The sequence below is a fragment of the Lepisma saccharinum genome, chromosome 6 (genome assembly GCF_977018435.1).
Source record: "Lepisma saccharinum chromosome 6, izLepSacc3.1, whole genome shotgun sequence".
Lineage (NCBI taxonomy): Eukaryota > Metazoa > Arthropoda > Insecta > Zygentoma > Lepismatidae > Lepisma > Lepisma saccharinum.
The window spans coordinates 3,637,504-3,655,159 of record NC_139234.1 but is presented as its reverse complement, the minus strand read 5'-3'; the positions used below and the strand labels follow the sequence as shown (position 1 = coordinate 3,655,159).

Genomic DNA, 17,656 nt, shown 5'->3' with positions numbered 1-17,656 from the left:
TCAGAAATAATTCCTGACTGTAGTTTTAGGAAGGGTGGGATACTTAATCCTCTTTTATAATTGTATTTTCTTTATTACCTTGTGTTGGTTTTCACTTTTTAATTTTATTCTATGAAATCAAGAATAAACAGTGATATAGGGGAAATTTGAAAGGTTTCATCATATGGTCATTATTTTCTCAATCAGTTACTCAGCATGAATTAAAAAAAATATATTTTTTTTATTTTCCATATAAGTAATAATGTCTTGTAAAGAGTATGTGAGAGCCCTTTAAAACTTTTTCTTGCCATTGTAGTTAATTTTCAAACTTTCTCAATGATTTACTTCTTATTTTTAACTTTCTGAATGCACATATACTTGGCATGGTTACATGTCCTCAACCTTTCAACTTGAGTTCTTGCTTGGAAGCAGTGTCACTGGTGTCAAATGTGTAAGTCGTGGGGGTGACACCTTGATCCTCCTATCAGAACGTATGTAAATAGTGAAGGGAGAAACGTTTCTTTCCAAGTAGAAAACTTTCATGAACGGTAGAAAAGACACTGTTTCTCACAGTGAACCAAACTCAGTTTAAAGCAAGTGAGGGAAAATTTTGTTCTTGAAAATGAATTACCCTAATTTATAATTCACAAGATCTGAGAATCGGTGTTTATCCATGTAAGTAGTTAATAGGTATGTTTGACATATTGCCGATGAATCGGTGGAAAAACATCTGTTTTTTCTACTCCCCCAAAAATATTAGGAATTTGTTTTTGAACAATACCATGCACACAAAAACTTCAGAACACACCTTTACATAATTTCTCTGTCTTTATGGTCAATATTTAATTTGTATTTCAAAGAAAAAATTCATGTATACACAATACTTGGGTGTATGAGTCCAGAATAACACACATTTTGTACACTAGCTTATAACTTTCAAATGCAAGAAAACATATATTTTCTATTTCTTATGGCTGTGGAGAAATATAAAAGTGTACTACCGCTTATAAACCTAATATTTTATATATGTGTAAAAAATTCCTGCCGTCAAGCTACAGCAGTGCACTACTACAAGTCCAACCTTTTAAGTTCCGAGTAATTCGCGATGCACAGTTATCACAGCAAGATAAAACTTCATAATTGTAGAAGCTGGCTTGTTTTTGCACTATTCTGTAAGGAAAATAATGGTAATTAAGTCATCAAATCTGTTGTTATCACTGTCATGCATATATTCAATTTCTTTTCATACGTTTACATAATACAAGCGGTGTCCATGTTTCGTCGAGCATGATTCAGTCTCGATATGGATATATTGATACATCTGAAACAAGCGACAATGTTTGAATTTTTCTCACAGATAGGCTAATGGGGACTGGATCTAGTTTAAAGGTGGATGCAAACCCTGTGCAATGTGCCTCTGCAGAGGTATCAAACCCGGGACCCCTTGATTACAAGGTGACTTCAAAACAAATGGTAAATTAAAGAGCACAGTTGCATTTCATTATTATTCTTGTATGTATGTATTGCTTGCATTGCAGAATTCTAATTTATGGTTACAACCATGTTTAAATGCTTGTTAAAACCATAAAGTCCGAGGAGCATTTCATTATGTGTGTGATGGATGGCTTGGGACGTCAACTCTTCAAGTTTCCAATAACATGGCAAAATGTTGACTGTTGCCAGAAAGTGATTACCAGTGAATTGCAAAGCATTTCTAGTGTTTCTCACGAACTTCACCACCTTTTACGCACATAGTGAAAAATTCTGTACAAGTCGGTTCATGATGCTGTGATGAAATGTGTGCAATTTCTTTTCAAGAAGGTCTGTACTTAACCTCATGATGTTAGATCAGCACTGACATTTTGGATCGAACTTGGATCCACTGAAATGGACAGTGCTAAACACTCAGCTATGCAGAAATACTGGTTTACATAAAAAGCGACTGTAAATCTAAAGTCAAACTATGTTTCATATTAATTAATATGAGAATTCTGTCACTAAAGTTCTGTAGCAATGCTGAGCATGCACAGCTAATTTTTTAAAATCATTTTTAATGTTGAATGCAGTTTGTTTTTTTGAAAACATGAACCTTTGGGAAAATAACGCAAAAAGTGAGAAACATAACACCTATATTTGCAAAAAAATTCAGGGCCCTAGTGATGGCTTATTTCAAACCCTAAGATGCAAATATAAGCAACACTTACATCTTCCCCTGCAGAAGGGCACTCAGTACATCATCCCAGGGTGCAGGCCACTCCGTTGAAAATAGACGTTTGGATTGCTTGATAAGGTTGGTTCGAGGGTTGTGTACACATTACCATCCTCAGGTTTTACGTACATGCCACCTGGAAGAAGAAACATGTGATAAGCACGTTTGACAGAAATCTTAGTTTAAAACACCCTCCTGAACATCAATCCTGCCAACCTACTCTTGTTCTTTTGTTGTAAATGCAATAAAGATCAATTGATAACAGCAATAATAATAACAATAATAAATAAAAAATAAAGGCCATTTCTTTCAGAAATATCCAATCAAAATATGTTTTAAATAAATTTTAAAAAAAGAACAAGTTTAAAATATTTACAAATACACAGGCAAACATATCCAACACAGTGGCGTATTATGAAAATTCTGCAAAAATTATTATTAATTGTAAACAAAACACACACATGCAAGTCAAACAAAAACAGAAGTAAGACATCTTCAAATTTTCCAGCAATTTTTGTGTATATGAAAAAAGTTGGTTTACACGGTAGAATACGCCATTAATTCAACACATGCCAATCCCAAGTATGTACAAATAATTTGATCAATTAGTAGCAAGAAGACAAATTTGGCAGATGCAATAGGCAAGGCAAAGATATTATAGAACCACTAACTTAATCTGTTGTGAAAATGTTTGCATATTAAAGCAAGGACCTTCGAAAATTGGAAACTACTGCCATGGTATTCAAACATGGAAGGTATCAAGGGCATCTTTTCTGCATGTTACTTATTTTGTGTCACTTTTCTATGGTTAAAAGTTAAGGTCTCTCACTGAACTTTCTACCTGTCTCGAATAACGATTTTTACATTTCAAATATCTACACTGACATGTTTATTTCTAAAAATATGATATCTCTAGAATTCTCACTTGAGGATTTGAGAAAATCTAGGTGTATATCATAGTTTCACCATTATACAGGTGAGACTGCTTTATACATAACTCAGTTCTCCGTAATTCTGTTTTATACATAAATTACTGTAGGTGCCGGCAAAATATAATTTAAAACCGTGATAATTAAACCTTATTTGTATGTAATGCATTTATACATAATTTGGCGTTATACGTACTAATATTCATAAAATACAGTTGATCTGTACGCAACCAAGCTACAGCAATATCGCAGAAGTGAGTTTTCAGTTGCTACTGGTTGGCGGCCATGGATTGAATTGAATTTGTGTTTAAGTCCACTTTGTGCACAGTAAGGCTAATTGGGACAGGACCTACAGTTTAAAGTGGAATCCGAACCACTATGTGCCTCCACCGGGTATCGAACCTGGGACCCCTTGATTACAAGGCAACGATGCAACCGCTGCGCCATCGGGGAGGCCACGGAGAACAGAAAGAGGAAAAATGCCATGCTTGACCAGAAAGTAAAATTTTATACTAGAAGTGGACGCTAATCCACATAGCAGATTTAGGATTAAGGCATCGCGTATACCACACTTTGCACAGTCATTATTGAAAGAAATGCTATTTTACATGATTTTTTACAATTAAGAAGCAAAACTACAGTGTCTACTGTAGTATTTCAGTATCAAATGTAGTGTATTTAAGAATCAAACGGTAACAGTTTCATAGATCGGAGAGACATTAAAATCGGATATTTTGTGTTTCGCATGGTTTGTACTTACCAATTGTGTACTGCGGAACATAGTTCAAGGTGCCATTATGCTTTTTACATGAAAAAAAACAACAATTTTTCACATAGGGAGTAATTTCTTTGACTCCTTTTTTCGCTTCCATAACACAGAATATGGTGGGCAAATCTTGACTACCGTAGTGGGCATGCAGTGTTTCCATTCATGGATAGCCCCACGAACCATTTCCGATAAGTTGTCGTAGGGCAAGCAAATGAAAGCAATGGCAATTGTGCGTCGGTGAGATATTTTCTCTTGAAAAATACATGATTTCCCGGTCAAATATATTCCATGATGAAAGAAAATACCTCGACGAACGTTGTAAATCTTGGAGGAACTCATTTCCGTAAGTAGTTTGTGTAAAATTGAAGAAATGTCTCTTCGATGTATGAAACTGTTACCGAATCAAACTATTCGATTTGTTAATTTACTACCTTATGAAATAAATAACCTGTATTATACTGTATCTTCTTCCTCAAAAAAGATACAATTACAGTATTATAATTTTCATATGACATGGTATATAAATCTGATTTGTAAGTAATTATCAGTTATACGTATTATTTTATCTTCACCCTGACATACATGTAACTCAGATTCAACTGTATATGTATTTTTATGATTTTACTTCACTTCTTTTTGGAATGAAGAGGATTAGTGATAATTACATAAAATTGATGAATGGACACTCGCAAAGGAACATCCTTTTCTGAACTGGGACTTGAGCAAGGTAGTGTGTTGATGACTTAACAGGTTAGGCCACCAAGCTGCATACAGCCACTGTTGAATCATTGATTGGTTTGTTGCTTTCTTTAAGTCCACTTTATGCACATTAAGGCTAATTGGGACTGGACCTACAGTTTAAAGTGGGATCCGAACCACCACGTGTCTCCATCGGGTATCGAACCCGGGACCCCTTGATTACAAGGTGACGATGCTACCACTGAGCCATCAGGGAGACCCTGCGTACAGCCACTGTTGTATGCATATTTATTTATTTGAGAAAATTCCACTTACAGCATATACTGGCATTGAAATCATCAATGAAAACCATAACTCAAATATAAACATCAATAAAATTAAAACCGACATGATTCAGCACATTATTAATTCCAATTGATGACTAGTGGAAAGAGGAGTCTAGTCTTTGTTTGTAGGTACAGAAAAAAAAGGTAGGTTTGTATTGCGTGCTGTGCCCAAAGGCCACAGATTGCCAAACACCTCTCGACAAGGACCTACTTCCCATATTTGAAAATGCATTCTACAAGGGTGGACTGAACATTAATATTATGATATCCTACTTCATAAAAGTTAATATGTAAAGAATTTATTCTTTTCACTACACACAAGACTTACATATTCACATTTACTAGTTTCGGGGTAATCAACAAAACAGATACATTGACAGAGTGAATTTACAGAGGTATCAAATGTTGACAGGAACAGGTGGACATGTCTTGTGCATAAAGGCCCTTTCCTTTTCTTCAGCTTTGCTTAGTGTCCTCAAAATTTGTTATTTATCACATATAAATATGAAGGAAATAGGAAACACTCAGCAGACATTGGAAATCTGTAAATTTCTGCAGCCTAGACATATATAAAAGATGATGGAAAAGATCCAACTCTTACTTCAGTTTCCACCTTCTGTTATCTGTGGCTAAAGTTTGGAAAATTTTAAGATTTTTAGAGTCTAGCGATTGTTCTCTACCTCCTCCACATTTTTTTTATTTGTATTAGCCCAGCTGGCCTTTTATTCACTATGGGTACTTCTAGAGTGAGTGAGAGATGGGGGGAGTGCATTTTCATAAAATAAGCGAACTACATGTGATTTAAACACGTGACACTACTGTCAGATTAAAAATTATTGATACTAGAGTTTGGACTCCAATTAAAAATTAACCAGTACACCTGTATGAAAACGAGTTACATCAAAATTGGACTCATTCAATTCTGCGTTAATCCATGGCAACCAATTTTTTGTATCAGCATGAGATCAAAAAAGGTACGGCTTTTTGGTGTTTTCTAAACGACCACTCTCTTTGAAATTTTATAAATAGAGCCCGGAAGTTTGGCAAAATGCCTCTTTTTATTTACTGCATATTTTGATAAAATTTTTCCGGATATACGTTTTTTATGTTGTTTCGAATGTTTTAGAAGCCTTTTCATTTTGCCTATTTGGGACCCCACTGCCAATTTTTAATTATAATGCCCTTTTCAATGAAATTTGACCAATTTTTTTTTTAAAAAATGTTGGCATTTATTTTTCTTCCGTTTATTACTTGAATAATTTTCGCCTTATTTAAGTAATATTGAACTCACGCATGTTTCAACATTGCTGAAGGAGAAAAGTGTGAGAAAAAAGTATTTCATGCTCAGTTAAGATATTGCCTTTCGGTTAACATTTCCTTGTGCATGATTGACTGCTGAAGTGGAGAGGTTGATTTCGAACACAAAGAAGATATTTCTGAAATCTCCCTCTCGAACCCGAAAATTTCAGGAAGTTACGCCTGAGCTTAGTTTTCCTCCGCAACCAGTCTTGACGAGATGGGGAACCTGGATATCAGCAGCTATATATTATGCTAACAACGTTGAAAAAATCAGTGAGGTGATCGATGCTCATCCAGAAAATGAAGCGGCTTCAATTCGTGTGAAAAACTCCTGTGCTATTCAGAACTGAAGAATGAACTGTCGTTTATTTTTGCACATTATGGTGCATTGCCAGAGACAATTACAAAGCTAGAAAAAAGAGGTGAGACTCTTGTAGCATCCATGAAAATCTTCGAGGAATCTATGCAGCAGATGATGGAAGTGCCAGGAGAAAAGGGGTCAGCTGTTGCGGAAAAGTGCAAACGGGTAGTGAGTGCAAATAAGGACTTGAAACAATTGAAAACAATTTGTGATATTCTAAAAGATGAAAATGCTGTTACCAAAATGAGTCCAGCTACATTAGCTTGTTCTATGTATGCTCCAATAACTTCTGTCGAAGTAGAAAGATCATTTTCTATTATGAAAAACATTCTCTCTGACAGACGACTATCAATGAATGTTGAGAACTTAAAAAAACACCTTGTAGTTATGTGCAATCAAGATGGAGAAAATTGAAATGCTCTTCCCAATGTAGATTTTAACATGTTGCCAGAAATTATATATAAAAGTAAGCGACTTCCAAATGTGCCATTTTTTCAGTTTATTTTGCCTTTTTTTTTTCATTTTTAGTGTATTTTCCACATTATAAATGCCTTTTTGCCTGCCTATTTTAACAAAAATAAATGCCTGAACTTCTGGGCTCTATTTATAAATAATAAACATGTGGTCTGATCATGATGTAATTTAAATATGGTGCAGGTAGAATGGTTCTGACTACAGTTCTTGATTTTCAAATTTTTTTATGTATTTAGTCCCCCAAGTATGTGTCTGACATTAACTTTATAATATTACGTGGCTTAGAAGTTACTGATTAAAAAAGTGGATACCAGTTTTATAGATCGGAGACACATTAAAATGGGATATTTTGTGTTTCGCATGGCTCGTATTTACCAATTGTGTATTGCGGACCATAGTTCAAGGTGCCATTATGCTTTTTACACGAAAACAAATGCAATTTTTCACATTCTGAGTCCTTTTTTTTATTCCTTTCTTCGCCTCACTCATGGGCTGGCTACACTGTGGCCTCCAAGGTCAGGGATGGATACAGCTTTGGCCTACAGTGAAGTTGGTTTGCTTTGCCTAAAGTTCAAATCACCAACCCTAAGACCTTCTGTAAACAAAACCACGTGCATGCAGAAAGCATTGCAAACTCCTAGAAGTAAAATAATTCACACGAAAATCCAGCGTTGTTACAGGATTCATTACGTAAGGTAAAACAACGGCCAATTCGTAGTATGGGATACGCTACCGCAAATGACGTCTCACTTTAAACCCAATGCTCTTTCTTTTGTACTTATTGCTTCACCTTTATGGTTAACTCTTTGCACCAGTAATCATTTCCCATAAATTTGGCTTCTTTCTTGCATGTGAATTGAATATATTTTACTTGCATTTTTTTAGACAAAATGATATAACATGGTAATGTATATTTCTAAGGTTTGATACAGATAGGAGTGTATTTGAAATTTGTTTATAGATTTTATTTAAATTGTATCTTATGTAAATAAAATATATAATGGGCATAAACAGCCATATGCAATGCTGTAAGTCCATAAATATATTGATGATGATGATCAAAACAAGACAAAGAAAGTTCGTAAATTTATTGCGGTTGGAAACTTCGACCTAATAACAATTTTTGTTCTGGCAAATATAGTGCACTTCGTAAAATAACTTTGTGACATGGCAAGGCAAGATAAGGGTGAACATTTTGTAGTAATATGCATTGTAATTTTCAATGAGCTTAGAGATTTGTGTACGTAATGATATTTTATAACATTGGTTATTTTCTAAAAATAATCATGTGAACAGCAAGGAAGTTGTGCCACTTAGTAATATTGCCTGACTTGTCCTTAGGAAAATAACATTGCGAGTTCTATGCGTGCGGGAAGGTCTCAGTGTTCTTCGAGCTTGTTTTCAAAGCACCAGCAAGGACAGCCTTTGAAAAGGGGCGAGAAACAGATTCTACTCAATATTTATGTAACGTTCTGTCAGTGGTATCCTGAGAAACCAGTAAAAGAAGTGATTAAGTTGGTATCCCAGTGCAGTGACGTGTCAGTGTTTGCAGTTCTAAGGGTTATGAAAGAGAGAATGACCGGGAGAGTAACAATGTATGCGGCTGCATATTCGTCTGATGTTTTGAGAGCGGGTTCTCACATTCAGAGGCTCTTATATAAAATTAATAGGGGCGGCGAACTATGAGTGTAACAGCAGATGATTGCGGTCATGAATCAGCTGACACAGAGTGATACATCGAATCGGTGAGACGGTTTGTTTACAGAAGGTCTCAGGGTTGGTGATTTCCACTTTAGTTGCAGGCCAAAAATTTTACTTTCTATTACATGAGGTAAAATAGCTTTGGCCTGTTTTATATAGTTGTAAAATGATGTCAGGCCATTTTTCATTAAAAAATAGTTAAGTTACTTATATAATTTTCCATTTGGTATATAAGGCAATTAATCATATATTTTTCTTTCTCCATAAGGTTATTTGGAAGTGCTGTCCTAAACATCTTTCCTATTAGTGGTTGACCTTGGCCAATCATCCTTGATGGTGTGCATGCTGGAGCAGGTGGCAATCTAAGCTGCAAAGATGGTGTTCTAGAAAGATGTTCAACTCACCTATACCTATGTGACAAGCATAATTCTACATTTGCTTGTTGTTGTGTACAATACAGCAAGGTCTTTTGACAGCTATTTTCAATTGCTCACGAGGGTCTGCTCTTAACAGGAGTCTTTAGTAACTCATATTTATAACCACATGAAGGAGGAAACTATGTGGTTTGACACTGGTTCCATGACCAGCTTTCGGTACCTTGTGACAAGAAAGTAAATGTCAACAAAACAACTTAATTAACGGCTGATTTGTCATTTTCCAGGATTCAGTTGCATTGTCATGGTTATTTTATTCTCACATGTAAAAAATCTCATTTCTGGAAATTTTAGAATTCATGGAACCATTTATTCCTTGAATTAAGAGGTAAAATACTTTATGTTGACTTATTTCATTCCATACTCATTTTTTTTTCTTTTGGATAACTTTATTATTCTCCTGTCATATCAATTAACTGAAAAAATGTTACTATAAGATGTGTTCTACATTTTTTTCCAAATTTGAACTGATGTCAGTTTCCAGAGGATGTTGACTTCCTGGTTTGATCTCCCAGGTACTGAGCAAACAACAATAACAAAATTACAGGATACTTGTAGTGCATTGATGATGTTGCATGATGATTTCACATGTGATGATTAGAAGGGAATGTTTTGCTCTAGGCCTGCATTTCAAGATGAACATTCCATGCAATAAAACCTCAAGTGCTAGGGAGCTTTCAGACCGAAGCCACATGCAGCACATGACACTTAGAAGCAAAACCTTGAGAAATAAATAAAACGTGCCTAAGTAACACAACAAGCTGCATGTTTCGCTTGCACTGGATCATTTCCTCAATATTGTGTATCGTATTATCTCGGGCTGTTGGTTGTGCATATGCAGTGAATGCATTTTTACAGGCTCTGTCTTTTTAAAAGCTCCCTTGCACTGAGCATAGTCATTCCCCAGTGTACTGCTCAAGCACCTGTTCCCCAATTATTGGTGGAAGACAAGAAAGGCAAAGATCCCCACTGTCCATCGCACCTTTCCACCATAAAGGCACACACGAGGTGTGGACGTAGGACCCAACATTTCCAATCTCAGCCATGCGACCAGTATCATTCCCTGACCACCTTTAACTCCCCATGAGTTGTCCAAGTACCAATTGATGATAGATTAGGTGAGCACCAAGGCAACTTATGCTGGGGCATTGATGAAAAAATTCACATGACAAGATCACTCACCCTGGGAATCTAACTTGGATCTCTAATATGACAGTCAACAAGCCCTACCGATTTGGAACACCATCACTCCAAAATAATAAAATAGGTGAAAGAAAGAGAGGAAGTGAAGGAGACAAAGTATTGCAGAATTGTAAAAATTATCCTTATAGTAAATTTGGTACTTTAGTATCATACAAACTGCCTCATATGTCTACGTTAAATTATATTCCCCTCGCAAACATGATTTTGTCGAGCCTGAAACTGGGGCTAATACACCTAACCTAACCAGGTAGTCCGTATACTAAAGTACCGTAAATTTGAACCTTGATGAAAGTAAATACCACTGTTTGGAGTTCCAAAAAGTACAATTTATTGGAGAAAAAAATACTTTACACAAGTATCCATGCTTCCCATTGACCAGGCATTTTTCTTTCATAGAAGAAACAGAAAGTATCACAGAATAGTGGAAATTATTGTGAAAAGTAAATTCAAAGCTTTCTGAAAGTAATTGGCACTGTTTGCAGTTCCGGAAAGTCCTATTTATCAATGAAAAGAAATTGTAAATGGCACCTTATGCAAATATCCCCACTTTCTATCGACAAGGCATTTCACAGCCTACTGCCAATACGAGGCTAGAAAGGGTGTCATGCTCGAGACCATCACCAACATGAGATGTATGGAACGACTTGAGATGACTGGACCCCTCTCCGATTTTCTTCATATTTGACATACTCACTAATTGAGGCCTCCTAATCACGATCTGAAGTTAAAATTTGTCGGAAACGTCTAGATATTGCAAAATAAGCTAAAATAAGGTGTTAGTTTTTGGAATGGAAACTGTCGATTTTCGCGAATTTTTTTGTTTCGCAACCAAATATATAATTCCTGATACTACCACGACACCAAATTTTAACTATGTTTGCTTAACCTAACCGAAACTAACCTAACCACGTGCCAATGGTTCGTGGGGCTAGCGCCAATGTTTCGTGAGGCTAGCATCAATGGTTCGCAATTTCTAGACGTGACAGACAAATTTTAACTTCAGATTCGTGATTAGGAGGCCTCAATTAGTGAGTATGTTAATTATGAAGAAAAATGGAGAGGGGTCCGGTCATCTCAAATCATACCAAGATGTATTTCGGTAGGGATATTATTGTAACACCCCTACACCTTGCCCACCTGACCTAACGAAAGCATGTAGAGAAATTATTTGAATACTAAGAGGCCAAAACCTAACTCACCTAACCTACCTACAAAAACCCCTTTGCACCACATAGGTGACCTAGATGGCAGCAGCAGTCTGTAACCAAGACAACAGTAAACAAATAGTTGGTTGCAAGAGAAGAATCATGTAGGAGTATACGGAAGTCAAAAACCATTCTCAAGCAAACACACAGTAAGTAATTGCTAAAACTCCGAAGTATGTGTTAACAGACAATTAGAAATCAAGGGGGAGGGGGCCTGTTACCATGATGAAATCCGAATTCAACAATCAGAACTTGGGCCATAAAATAATTCACATCTATAAATAGTGCTCAAAGCGAAGGGAGTGCTACGTCTCCAGTTAGTAAAATTTGGGTAGGGCATCATTTTGGTAAATGTCTGTTATATCGGAGACACATAAAAATTGGATATTTTCAGTTTTAAATGGTTCGTGCTTACCAATTGTGTATTGCGGAACATAGTTCAAGGTGCCATTATGCTTTTTACACGAAAATAACTTACATTTTTCACGAGTAATTCTTTTGGGTCCTTTCTTCTGTTGCGGAACATACAATATGGCGTGCACAGCTGTGGATCATCGAGCGTCGTGCTTGTGTTTTGTCAATTTGGAGTGGGTAAGCAGTGTTTCAACCTTCTTAACCGAAAAATACCTACTTTCGTGTTCATTTTGTCATCACAAACCATTGATGGATAGCCCCAAAAACCATTCATGATAGCCCCAAAAACCATTGACTGATAAGGTTAGGTTAGGTAAACATAGTTAAAAAAATAAAACTTCTGGTAAAAAGGCACGTTTGGAAACACTGGCGAGACTGTGTGACTTTCGACGCTCACGCCATCTGCAGGTACATAATGGAAACAACGGCATAATGTTGTCGCTTTGCACAAAATGCAAGTTTATTATATCAAAAGTGCTTATTTCTTGTTGTGCAGCATTCTACGGTGAGAAAATACCTCCACGAACTTTCAAAATACTACAGAAACTCATTTCCGTAAGTAGTTTCTTCTGTAAAAATGAAGAAATGTCTCTCCGATATAACAGACATTTACAGATGTTTTTTTTAAATGTATTCATTGCTTGCTCAATAGTATCTTAATATTTACTTTAAATGCTTGATTACTTTGTATTTTGCAAATATTGAAAAATGCTGGCTTACATCAGCTACAAACAAACCACCCTAAACCATGAATATTGCTTTTAATGTGCTAATGATTAACCTTTGTTTTTTTAAACTGGTCTTAACCAGCCAACTCGGCTATAGGAAACTGGATGTGTAAATTAAGTTTGGAGAAACTCAATTGCCTCTTTTAAAGTTGCAAAAAGCACCAACACATTGCGGCATATGTGGCTAATGAAGAAGAAAAATTGAAAAATGTATTTGTGAGAAATTATGTTGTAAAAAGTATATTGCATGATGACAGTGTTTGTAAGTTACCATGTGTAAAACAGAAAACACACACATGTGCAAATGGCATGAAATTGTGGAAATCTACACCAATGAAACCTAAAAATCTGAGCACACACAAAATTTCTATTTTTGTAACTTTTCTACCTCTTAGGTTAATGGCCCAAGTTCCTTTTGTTTTATTGCGATTTCATCATGTTACGAATACAATTTTTACATGGTTCGATTTTGATGTACGTCTGTTAACACATACTGCCATTACTTAAGGTTTTGTTCAATATATGCTTTCGTGGTTATGTTAGGCAGATTAGGTTTGGTTCCCTTAGCATTAACATAAAGTTCCTAAATGCATTCTACTAAGGTTCCAATTTCCTTCTACATTCATTCCCACGCTTCTACGATATTTACTGTCGCTTGTCGACGGATAATATCTTGTCCATGAGAAGTGCGTAAGGTAATTTTGAAGTTTTTTTTTCAACATAAATAACTTTTTCAAGTCCAAACAGTGCTCATTACTTTAAGGAAGTTCAAATTTCATGTGACAATGATTTCCAAAAATATACGATAATTAGTCTTTATGCTAGGAGAAATCATAAAACAATGTGAACCATTACCTGTTAATTATTATGATGAGGACGAACGTTGAACTTCTGAAATGGGAGGATGCGACATGAACACAAACATGTGTGTCTGACAAGGATTCAAATGCAGGACCTCTAGCTTTACAGCACATCAAGATGACAACTCTATCATGAAGGCCAAGTAAGAACATTCTCAAAACATATAAGAGCAATGTGCAATTGATGCTTCGATAGAAAAGGGATAAAAAAAGTTGTAAAATATACATTGAGCAGATCCAACCATAGCAAGTTCCAGGTTCAGAAACCAAACATGTTCCTACAAGGAACATGTTCTTGCATGTGTAACCAACCTATGCTTATCTAAGTCAATCAAATGTAACAATCCTAGCCTTCTCTGTAATTAGTGACAATGAAAATGTATACATATAATGTTGTCGCCTAAGCATTTAAACATGTTTGTAATGTTTAACAGCCCTTAACCAGGTCCACCTAACCTACTAACAGAAAAATATTAATGTGAGCAGTAGTCCATACCCAAGATCAGAGTGAATGGCTGCTTGCTGGTAAAAATGTATTATGGGATGAAAAAATATTCTCCACAAAAGATGCAATAATGAGCATGACTGTTCAGTAGGGGCATGTAGACATGAATATAAAACAAATCATGTAGAAAATGCATGGGTATAATGGTACTGTAATTACAGAATTGAAACTTGGCCATGTAAACCCAACATTTTCATATTAATTCAACTACAAGTGCTTACCTGTTTCAAAACATCAACACTGTGATCGAGACGAGAAAGTGTGTTTTTCTTTCCAAGAATTTCCATCATTTCCGCAACTGGCGGACCTTCATGTAGCCCACTCAACACTTTCCGAAGAACCTTCATAAGTATACTAAACGATGTACCTGATTTTTCTGAAAAAGTTCGCAACACCTCGATCAACACTTCCTTCTTGAATCTATCATCAGTTTCGCGAGACAGAAGCTCTCTCACATTTGCTACAGCATCTATGTATGGTTTTTCACCGTCACTCAGCTCAATGCTTCTTGGCCTCACCCACAAAAAGTTCAACTTTGGTCCTACTAACTCACTAACAGCACAAATACGATCTTGACTCCACTGTAGCACAGACTCTATGTGGTCATCGTTCAACTGTAGTTCCAAGTCACCTGTAACTTCTAGTTTCTGCTGTATGATGCTTCTAGCATTGTCCACCAGTGCTGACACCATCTTGTCATCCTGTAACTGTCTCTTTATTTCAAGTCGATTATATTGGTCAACTTCTTCTAGCAGCAATTTGCACGAATTAGTGTTCACTGCATATAAGTTGAAATTTTTAACCAGCTGATCCAGTGTTAACACATGTTGCTTTTTCAGTCCAAAACCACCACCAATGCTAGTAACAAAGTTCAAAAGAGCTGTAGGATAAATTCCTCTTTTCTGAAAATATTCTATGTCAATATCCTTCTGACGTTTAGAAAGTTTTGTACCATCTGCATTAACAATAAGAGGCAAGTGTCCAAATGCAGGCATTTCCCACCCAAAAGCTTTGTAGAGCAGAATGTGTTTCACTGTAGACACTTGCCATTCCACTCCACGAAGTACATGTGTAATTTTCATTAAGTGATCATCTACAACATTCGCAAAGTGATATGTTGGAAATCCATCAGCTTTAATAATGACAGGGTCACCTTCAATCTCTGCAATATTACATGTTATTGGCCCATACACAAGATCATGAAATGGTTCGTGGTAAGGTTCAAGTTTAAATCGTATACAGTGTTGCAAACCTTGCTTCAATTTGCTTTGAACTTCCTCTTTTGAAAGATTACGACATTGATTATCATACTTTGGAATCTCTCTATTCCTTATCGCTTCCTTGCGCAATAATTCCAACCTCTTGACCGTGCAGAAGCAGTAGTAGGCAGCACCTTTTCCTACAAGTTCATTCACCTTCTCCTTGTAAAGTGTAAGTCTTGCCGATTGAAAATAAGGGCCGTATGGTCCACCTACATTCGGGCTCTCATCTGGCTCGAGCCCGCTCCATTTCAATGTATTTTCCAACGTTTCCGCCGCCTTTGGCACTAGTCTTGTTTGGTCTGTGTCTTCAATTCTTAGAATAAACTTGCCACCGTTTGATTTCGCGAATAAGTAATTGTAGAGTGCTGTCCGTAAACCACCTACATGTAAACTTCCTGTAGGGCTCGGGGCAAATCTTACTCTTACCGTTTGGGATTGACAGCAGTTCTTGTTGGTGGAAGAAGTTCTTACTAATATATGAAGACACAATTTCTTCAATTTCCAGTCACTTAAGTTAAAGTACCGTCCAATTCTCGTCATTTTACCACACAACGATGCTTACACCAACCACGAAATTGCTATAGCAGAGTGCAGTTACTTCACAACTATTCCAAAAACAATATCACGGGTTTCTTTATGTATTATACACAGGACTTGGTTGCACCAATGTTATGTCGTGTCAACACAATCGGTTACATTACAAATTACTACAAATAACACTTTCAAATCGTACAGTTCCTCGTGCATTCCTCCTTTCACGTTCCGAAGGTGACGGAAAAGCCTAATCCTCCTACAACTCGAAGAGACCACTGCACAGAATGTTTAATAACATACACACTCATTTAAACTTGAATTATACGTATATTATGCAGTTCTATAACAATAGTGGCAAAATGTTAAAACTTATGTGCAGTTATATTACGCACGAAATGCTGGGTAGTTTAGTCTTAACGTCGCCATGCCACCCGTTCATCGTGGAATGTGCTGTACTCTGGTGGGCACAAATTAAACTACGCAGCCTGTTCAAGACGATCGTAAGGCGCAAAGTTGCCGTGATATCCCAAGTCGCGTCGCAAGTTTAATCGGACTCTATGCGACATTAACGTTTGCGACAATAATAACAAATTTTGAAGTATACAAAAATCTGTATGAGATTAATATATATTATATTTTACGCCATTCTGCATATTAAATAAGTCTCGAAGTTTTTTTTGGCTGATTCGACCAGTGAATCCATTAATCATTTCGCGTATGTAAAACCTTAGATAAAATATTTTTATTGCAATTTACAAGGCGGATGTGCAAAATTTCAGCTAATCTATTCCCAAAATTCCCTAATTGTTTATTCCGTTCATTACGTACAGGGCCGTATCAAGGTTTGTGGAGGCCCCTGGGCAAAATGTTTTGTGCCCCCCCCCATTGTTTTATTATTTTTTACTATGAGCTTTATTAGCTCAAAATGTTAACCACCAATTTTCAGCAGTTGACATTGTAGACCTGATTTTAGAATCAGTAGTCATTCACAATCGAACATATCGCAGATAGGTTTGCAGGGAGAATAGCGCAGTAAAATAAAGTTACAGGACGAAAATTGTAGCGCTATAGCAGCAGTAAAATTCTGCGTCTAAATGTCTACAGTACCTATATTATTAAGAGTGTACTCCGTATCTACAATATATAGTAAATACTAAAGGGGTTCAGATGGAAACAGGGAACTGAGCAGTAGACTGTACTTACGTACATAATTTATTATAAATGATATTATTTACAATTAAGAGTAAATATGTCACTACAAATGCACGGTCCATCTACTGGACAATTACCGACAGGTTCATTGTGGAAATTGTAGTAATTACACTTTCTTCAAGAAAAATAGGACAATATTAAAGTTTCTTTTATTTTTAAAATACAACTTCTTATGTAATTTTTCACAAGCATAGCCAGCTGGCTAAAAGGTTTTTTTTGGTGGAAGCCCTTCACAGCTTCCTTTTGGTGGGGGCCCCGGGGCAATTGCCCCAGTTGCCCATAGGTTAATTAAACATTTTTGTACTCATGTCCTTCACACAACGTACATTGAATTTCAACTTCATATAAACACTATTTAGATTGACATATGACGAAACTAGTTCTCACAAGTATTCCATCCATACCCGTTTCAATAGGAAATACTCTTACAAAGAAGAGAAATTTTGGTGTTATTTCATGGTACTAAACTCGGCTACATGCAATAATGTTAAGTGTGAAGATTGAATAAAAATATGCCATTGGGTCAGTGGCGGCAATTGGGGTGGGATAGTTA

General features: G+C 36.2%; 2 protein-coding genes across 9 annotated transcripts in view; both read right to left on the bottom strand.

Annotated features, from left to right (window-relative positions):
• Positions 1 to 2,185: 2,185 nt before the first annotated feature.
• GluRS-m (putative glutamate--tRNA ligase, mitochondrial) lies at positions 2,186 to 16,319 on the bottom strand. Its single transcript, XM_083123388.1, has 2 exons — positions 14,317 to 16,319; positions 2,186 to 2,324 (listed from the first exon to the last, which is right to left on the bottom strand). Exons 1-2 carry the CDS (start codon positions 15,895 to 15,897, stop codon positions 2,310 to 2,312), a joined length of 1,596 nt encoding a protein of 531 aa, XP_082979514.1. The 5' UTR covers positions 15,898 to 16,319; the 3' UTR covers positions 2,186 to 2,309.
• The window catches only part of LOC145988509 (uncharacterized), a 244,692-nt gene continuing 229,224 nt past the window's right edge, over positions 2,189 to 17,656 (bottom strand). For 7 of the 8 annotated variants that reach the window (XM_083123381.1, XM_083123379.1, XM_083123386.1 and 4 more), the window contains one exon: positions 2,206 to 2,324. In XM_083123381.1, the coding sequence (XP_082979507.1) occupies positions 2,206 to 2,324 (119 nt within the window). Of the gene's footprint in view, positions 2,325 to 17,656 lie in introns of all 8 variants that reach the window. The other variant, XM_083123385.1, reaches the window with a different exon arrangement.